This window comes from Oncorhynchus clarkii, chromosome 5, assembly GCF_045791955.1.
Source record: "Oncorhynchus clarkii lewisi isolate Uvic-CL-2024 chromosome 5, UVic_Ocla_1.0, whole genome shotgun sequence".
NCBI classification, from domain to species: Eukaryota; Metazoa; Chordata; class Actinopteri; order Salmoniformes; family Salmonidae; genus Oncorhynchus; species Oncorhynchus clarkii.
Window position 1 is genome coordinate 64,069,296 of NC_092151.1, and position 8,421 is coordinate 64,077,716.

The 8,421-nt window shown below is 43.4% G+C and overlaps 1 protein-coding gene across 1 annotated transcript; it reads left to right on the forward strand.

Annotated features, from left to right (window-relative positions):
* Window positions 1-575: 575 nt before the first annotated feature.
* On the forward strand, window positions 576-8,289 carry LOC139410162 (fibronectin type III and SPRY domain-containing protein 1-like). The gene is made up of 12 exons (XM_071155613.1): window positions 576-714; window positions 1,710-1,805; window positions 1,985-2,116; window positions 2,749-2,850; window positions 3,192-3,214; window positions 3,663-3,784; window positions 3,967-4,176; window positions 5,848-5,946; window positions 6,070-6,223; window positions 6,315-6,649; window positions 6,984-7,072; window positions 7,188-8,289. Exons 1-12 carry the CDS (start codon window positions 700-702, stop codon window positions 7,296-7,298), a joined length of 1,488 nt encoding a protein of 495 aa, XP_071011714.1. The 5' UTR covers window positions 576-699; the 3' UTR covers window positions 7,299-8,289.
* Window positions 8,290-8,421: the final 132 nt, after the last annotated feature.

Genomic DNA, 8,421 nt, shown 5'->3' on the forward strand with positions numbered 1-8,421 from the left:
AAGGGCTTCTGAGAGTTTGGGGGTTTTGGTCCAAATGTGTTAACTCACTTCGCCACTACAATCATTCTAGAATATCCGTGTGACTTTCGGTCATAAAACAATACTAAGATCAAATAGCCATGCAAAGTTTCTGATTTAAATAGTTTATCCGCTTGGAGTGTCATGAACAATGAAGTAAGAAGATGAACCCACACAGAATGTGTATAATGTGATAATGAGTGAACAACATTGATGACACATTGTGTCTTTTCCTTTTCATTAAAATGTGTCACTTATTATGGTAGTTAGAAGAAAGAGGTCAAACACAGGACAGGCAGCCTACTAAAACATGAAAAACCTCACGTGTTATGTCATCTATTTGGTGGAAACCCTGAGGGTAAACTAAAGAATACCTGAAATAGGCCTTTTAAATTAATCATCATTTGCATTTTCTCCATAGCTGCTTTTCATTTACCAAGGAAAACGCATAGCCTTCACCCCCAGATACAGACCTAAAAACGACAATACCCAGAGTTCTCCTCTACTGCGTCTGCGCAATACACACTACGGCCCTAGGCGTTGGACGAAAGATGCAATGCACTCCGGCAGCATCAGTACCAGCCCAGTAGAGTGTGCTGCAAATAAACCAAAAATAGGGGACGGCGACGAATAGCCTTTATAATTACTGATACACCGGTACCGGTTTCTTGGTCTGGCAAGATGGGAGATCAGAAGGTAGGATAGAAGTGGCCGAACAGGTGTTTTGTGTTTGCTGCGGTCGCAGGGCGTACAAAGAAAGGGGAGTAGCTCGAAGGACCGGGACTTTGTTGCTGTTATATATCATTTGATTGTATTCTGTCCTTTTAATACAACCTTGTATGTTTACATATTTTAGTTGATTTAAAAGATGATGCGTATTTCGCGGAGGCGCGTCGTCATAAAGATTTGCAGTACATCAAACATTCGATGCACATGAGCATCACTTTCCGCCAAGAAGACTCCAATTCGTGCGCGAGAAAAACTGCGACTAACGAGGTCTCAGAATAGTCTTTAATGATTTAACTTGTAAATGCATACCAGTCCAAGACACATTAACAGCTGTCTGTTTTTAGTTTTGACCGATTTGCTGAGCCTGAGGTTGCAATAAGTGTAGAGTGTGTCCCATTATCCCTATTATTGGGGCCTGGCGCATAGCCTCTCGCAGGAAAGAGCATATTAAATGCTTCTTGGGTTGGGAGTGTATGATTCTATAAACCTGACAGGCGTGGGACTGGACTGTGGAAATGTTTAACATAATTTGCCTGGATCTTCTTAAATCAATATCATATTGAGTTTAGCTTGGCTGCTGCAGAGATAGGTTGCCCATGGTGCCTAGTGTATTATGATGGGTTAAACCTAACCACTGGAGAGGAGACACATTATTAAATGATGGATGCGTATCCTTATGGTTATGTAGCAAGATGCCGCCCTTGTCACAATTTACACAGAAGTGGAAATTCCCGGGAAGAGATTTGGGGGACTGAGTAGCCTACTAACCATTTATGATTAATCCTTACTTCTTTAAATGTACGCTAGTATTGTTAGGAGTCACTACTGATGTGTTGTCTTGAAGCAAGGCATCTCAAGGAAATATTATATTCTGCGTATTGAGAACTTGGTCCAATGTGAAAATGTAATAATGTTCTCTCTAATATATTCTTAGGTTTAATAACCTTTTGTATGTTGTTAAGGAATCGCTTCGTAAGATCACCACCACCCTGGCCCTGAAGAATGAGGAGATCACAAACTTCATCTGCTGTCAGAAACAGAGCCTGGAGAACCTGGAGGTATTGTACAACGCGTCTGGATGTTCTAACAATAAGATGACAGCCTGACAGTAGGATATGTGCACAACACAATAGACACATGGTTTTATGAATTTGGCGTGGCATACTAGTCAGACGGACTGGCTGGATGTACATGGTATCTATCAGTGAACTGATTCCTTCTCTATTGACCCCTGCAGGTTAACTCCAGCCGTGTCCAGGAGGACCTGGAGACAGAGTTCAGCTCCCTCCACTCAGTACTGGACGATATAAAGGACAGCATGGTCACCAGGATCAAACAGGAGAGGGCCAGCCGCACCTATGAGCTACAGGTCAGTTCAGCTTTATTGGGCTTTTACTGGATAAGGGTTTTACAGGATTTTGCTTTGCATTTTCTTGAGATTTCAAGATCAACATCTTGAACATCAACATTCAACATTGGAACAATATTTTGATGACTTCTCCAGGCTATCCGATCATAAGATCAGCTTATGATCAATGTAGCATGACTCATTCTCAGGCTCACAATTTGGGTGAACTTTTTGTGCAGACCGATTCAGAGTTGCTATGAAAGAAATGTTGCCACGAAAGGCTGTGTGTGTTGGGGTTCGCAACGTTATTATTCCTAGAGGATTATTGTGTCTGTGTATAATCCTGCTTTATCTCTTAGCCTCTGACTATCAGTCAGTCAGACAAAGCCACGGCAGGGGCAGCTTTGTAATGACATCACTACACTGCATCCTTCTGTGCTTGATTATGTGAGTGGGTAGCCAAACTAATATATTGTACAGTTTCCAGTAGGTTATTTAAAAAAGAAAGTGATTCAAAGCTATTCAACCCAAATAACTTTTCTTATGAACTTTTCCTCTGATGGAAAGAAACAGTACAGCATAGAAGACATTCATTATATTGAAAGGAAACAGTGTCTGGACTGTGATTAAATATATCATGCTCTCTCTCTCAGAGTCAGCTGAGTGCATGCTCCAAAGCCCTGGAGAGCTCCGAGGAGCTATTGGAGGTAGCCAATCAGACTCTCTGCTCCTCGGAAGCAGACGACTTCACTCAGGTAACGGTTGGCAAAACTTCTACAACCTAACTTTCATTTGCATATTTTATGCAAGGATGTCACGATGGCATTGGTATTTAGCGTGAGGATATCCATAATGGTTCATAATGGTTTTAGTGGCATGACTGTTGTTTGAACACAGTTACTACCTGTTTCTTATCTTTATTTACAGTTATTGTAAAGCAGTACAGTATGTTGATCTGATGTGGTTCGTTGTTATGTGTGTCAACTTATTAACACAGATGTGTTGTTTTTATTGTAAGGATGTGGCTGCAACTCAGTTCTCTGTTTGTCCGTATCTCCTTCATTTCCTTTTCCTTTCCCTCTCTGCTTCTCTCCAGGCGGCCAAAGACATTAAGGATAGGTATAGTACATTGCTGCTCATTTCTCAGAGTATCTTCTTAACTCCCTAACCATCTGCTCACCCACATGCTTTCCAACAAAATATAGATTCCATACAATCACTCTGTAGCATGCTCTTTCATCACCACTCTGGTATTTCATCTCAGCCTTTTCTCCCTCACCTCACCTGTCCTCTCTGTCTCAAACATGTGTCAGTCCCTCATGGCACATGCGCCAGTCTATCCCCTCTCTGGCAGTGTCAGTTTAGCTTGTATGTTTCGTGTATGTCAGTTCATGATTCATTCATGTTTTTGTGTGGTACAGTTGAAGAGTATTTTAGCTCTGTGTAGTGATTAGTTATAGTAGTACTACAGTACAACACTCACCAACTAATGTGTCCCCTCAGTCCTTCAGTGGGTTGAATAATGAGGCATGTCTCATTCTCTGTGTTTTTGTTTGTGGGAGAGCAGTGTGACAATGGCCCCAGCCTTCCGTTTGTCGCTGAAAGCCAAAGCCACTGACAGCATGAGTCACATGATGGTGGACTTCACCCAAGAGAGGGAGATGCTGCAGGCCATCAAGTTCCTCCCAGGTCAGTCTGTGAACTGTCATGTCTACTGGTTTATTTTAAGAACTGAACTTTATAGTTAATATGAATTGGGATTTTTGAAATACAATACTGCTGCCTTGTATGTGTACAATTATTTTGTCTTTCGCTTGTGGCTGGTAGTCACTAATGAGTAGGACAATAAGCCTAATCTCTCTCTTCCCCAGTGCCTGCGACCCCAGAGATTTTGGTGTCAGAGTGCCAGGTGTGTGACAACACGGTGACGGTACAGTGGGCTCTGCCTGAGCCCGACAGCAAGATAGACCACTATGACCTGGAACACCGCCGCACCAACCATGAGGGGCCGCCCCGCGCCCGAGAGGACTACCCATGGATGGTAGTGGAGGGCATCTGCGAGACCGAGTACACCCTTACAGGTAAGAGTTGACTCGAGAAGAGAAGTAAGGGTTAGAGTTATGGCTAGGGTTAGGGTTGAACCGGAATGTGGACATGAAACTAGGATTAACGTTAGAAATAGGATTATGTTTAGGATTAGGTTTGAGCCAGGGTGTGAACATAAAGCTAGGGTTAGGGTTGAGCCAGGTTGTGGACATTAAACTACAGTGAGCTCCGAAAGTATTGGGACAGTGACAATTTTGTTGTTGTTTTGGCTCTGTACTCCAGCACTTCAGATTTGATTACTATGAGGTTAAACTGCAGACTGCCAGCTTTAATTTGAGGGTATTTTCATCCATATCTGGTGAACTGTTTAGAAATTAAAGCACTTTTTGTACATATTCCTCCCATTTTAGGGGACCAAAAGTATTGGGACAAATTCACTTATGTGTAATAAAGTAGTCACAAGTTCAGTATTTGCTCCCATATTCCTAGCACACAATGATTATTACATCAAGATTGTGATTCTACAAACTTGTTGGATGCATTTGTAGATTATTTTGTGCAGAATAGAAATTCATGGTAAATAATGTGTTATTTTGGACTCACTTTTATTGTAAATATAATATAATATGTTTCTAAACACTTCTTTTTATTTTTTTACCGCTTTTTCTTCCCAATTTCGTGGTATCCAATTGGTAGTCACAGTCTTGTCTCATCTCTGCAACTCCTGTATGGACTCGGGAGAGGCGAAGGTTGAGAGCCGTGTGTCCCAACTGCTTCTTGACACAATGCGGAAGCCAGCCACAACAATGTGTCAGAGGAAACACTGTGCACCTGGCAACCGTGTCAGTGTGTACTGCACCCAGCCCGCCACAGGAGCCGCTAGTCCCTGTCGAACCCTCCCCTAACCCGGACGACGCTGGGCCAATTGTCGCCGCCCCCATGGGTCTCCCGGTCGCGGCCGTCTGCGACAGAGCCTGGACTCGAACCCAGAATCTCTAGTGGCACAGCTAGCACTGCCTTAGACCACTTTGCCACTCGGGAGGCATTTCTAAACACTACATTACCTACATTAATGTGGAGGCTACCATGATTGTGGACAGTCCCAAATGAATCGTGAATAATGATGAGTGACAAAGTTACAGACACACAAATATCATACCCCCAAGACATGCTAACTTCTCACCATTATAATAACAGGTTAGCATTTTTTTTTTGGGGGGGGGGGTGATTTTTGTATGTCTGTAACTTTCTCACTCATCATTATTCACAATTTCATTCAGGACTATCCCATATTAATAAAGAAGTGTTCAGAAACACTATTCATATTTACAATAAAATTGATACAATACATTATTTAAGTGTATTCGTCCCAAAACTTTTGGTCCCCTAAAATGGAGGGAATATGTACAAAAAGTTCTGTAATTTCGAAACAGTTAACTCGATATGGATGAAAATACCCTCAAATTAAAGCTGACAGTTGGCAATTTAACCCCATAGTCATTGTATCATTCCAAATCCAACGTGCTGGAGTACAGAGCCAGAAAAAATAACAAATGTGTCACTGTCCCAATACTTTTGGAGCTCACCGTAGTAAGAGGGCAGTAGGAAAGGCATGTCTAGGAATAATACGGTGACTCTAATTTACCAACTGTAATTATCAAGTAGCCATCATATTCATTATCATTGTTATTATTATGTATTTTCAGGGCTTCGCTTCGACACACACTACATGACGTTCCGTGTGAAGGCGTGTAACAAGGCTGTGGCAGGAGAGTTCTCTGAGCTTGTAACACTGGAGACACATGGTGAGTGAACTGAACTGGACATAGTCTTCCACAGGGACAATGTATGTAGCTGAATGTCCTTAATGTCCTAATGATGTCAAGATAAGAATGAGTCAGAAAACCCTCTGCACCTCTCCTTTGCAGCTTTCCTGTTCAAGCTGGATGCCGGCTCGGCTCATCAGAACCTGAAGGTGGAGGACCTCAGTGTGGAGTGGGACAGCTGCGGGGGGAAGGTTGTCCAGGACATCCGCAAGGACAAGAACAGAACCAACCAATCTCCAATGCACTCACCTGCCAGGTCAGAAACACTTTCTGACAAATCCTTTGTGCACACTTAACAGTGAATAGAATGAAAGTCGATGTTCAACTTTGGTGGCCTCCTCTCCTAGGACAGCCATGAATTCACCTAAGAGAGTGCCATCTGCTCGGGTCGGAAGAGACCGATTCACGGCTGAATCCTACACTGTACTGGGAGACACTTTTATTGACGCAGGCCAGCAGTACTGGGAGGTGCGGTTCGATAAGGAGAGCAAGGCATTCGCTGTGGGCTTGGCCCTGCGGAACCTGGGCCGCTTTGACCAGCTGGGGAAGAGCAATGCATCATGGTGCATCCACTTGAACAACTGGCTGCAGCAGAGCCTCACAGCCAAGCACAACAACAAGGCCCGCACCCTGGACTGTCCCATCCCGGACCGCATAGGGGTCTACTGCAACTACGAGGAGGGTGAGATGGATCTCCTGTTCCCATTGTAGCAGTTTCCTCCATCCAGTTAGCACCACTTAACTCAGACTGACACACAGCACGTTGTTATCTCTACATCATTAAATTGGTCTGAATTAAGGATTGGACCAGGAATGGGTTGGGTAATGTAATCAAATGAACACTGGTGGTGTCTGCATCTAGTTTGGAAGATACATTTCAGTTGAATGCATTCAGTTGTACAACTGACTAAGTATCCCCCCTTCCACTCTGTGTTCCTTAGCTATGCGGCTGTATCAAATTTCAAGCTGCCTCAGAGTACTGGGACATTCGTGACATTACCTTTCTCTCCATCCAGGTGCACTGTCTTTCTACAATGCCAGAACCAAGACACTGATGCACACTTTTAGAACCAAGTTCACACAGCCTGTCATACCAGCCTTCTCGGTGAGGAACTTAGATTTTTGGGTGGCTCACAGAGCAAAAAAGTTATGAAACCACTACCGGTATTTTAGATAAATCCTGCCTGTGAGTTAAGCATGTGCTCTATCTCCCCCTACAGGTGTGGAATGGTTGTTTCTCAGTGCAGACGGGTCTGCAGGTGCCCAGTGCGGTGCAGAGTAGCCAGAGGAAGAACAGTGGTACCAGCAGCTCCAACACCAGCCTCACCTAGACCCAGCCAGAACCAACTGCTGCAGCAGAACCTAACCCCATTCAGGCTGTGTGGTGGTCGGAGCTCAAACTGGTCCCAGCGCTGCCGCTGCTCACCCAAACCCACCCCAATACACACCACACCTGCCTGATCCCAATCAGACCACTACACTCCCTGTGCCTTCCAGACAGGTGCCCTCAGTGTATCAGGAGTGAATCATAAAGTAATTTCATTCATATCCCTAATTCAAAGGCCAAATGAAGATAACCCAGTTACCAATATATTAGGAGCTAGGCACATGTTAATATTTCAATGCAACAGACAGACCCCAATGCAACTAAAAACAATCCATATAACGTGGTTGTAGTACAGTAGTCATTAATACATACTGAATGTTTGGAATCCTCTGCCTCTTATTTTGCTAGTTGCTTCTCAGTACAGATGCACCTAATTTACCTGTATAACCCAAATAACTTTGTAGCGAAACAACCTGCTTATAGTCACAAGTTTATTGCTACTTAAGAATGTATTGAATTCTACATCACCAGCAGCTGTGTGGACCAGTGGAGACACAGATGGAAATACAGAACTGCTGATTGGATCTTGGGGAAGGGTTGGTATGGGGTCGGAGGGTCTGAATATTGTAACGTGTCGCCCTGACTTGTCACCGTTTAATCACCTGAAGTGAGGAGAGAAACCATTTCATGAACCGGGTGAGGACTACCTGGAAGAGAGACATTCCGAGATGTTGTTGCTGCAAGTGTTTACCGATGTTGACACCAGTCCTTATTCATGTCACCTGATGTCTCAACTCAGTGCTGGGGTGCTATTATTTGAAATACAGTCTACCTTTTTGTCATGTTGATGGTATGCATCATATGAATATAACCTGCAATGCTTTAAAGCTTCAACTGGAGAATGTTTTACTTCACAGGTTAAAACATTTGACAATGTAAATATGTTCCTTTCATTTTTACACTACAGTATGTATGTTTGTCACACACAGTTAATAAAGCAGTAAGACAGCCCTGTGTTTCTCTCAGTCGGTACATTGAGGACCAGAAGTACATTTCAGGATTCAAGACTACTACATTTTCAAAGATATCAGATCAACTCTGTTCTCACAAGAAGACACAGGATACAA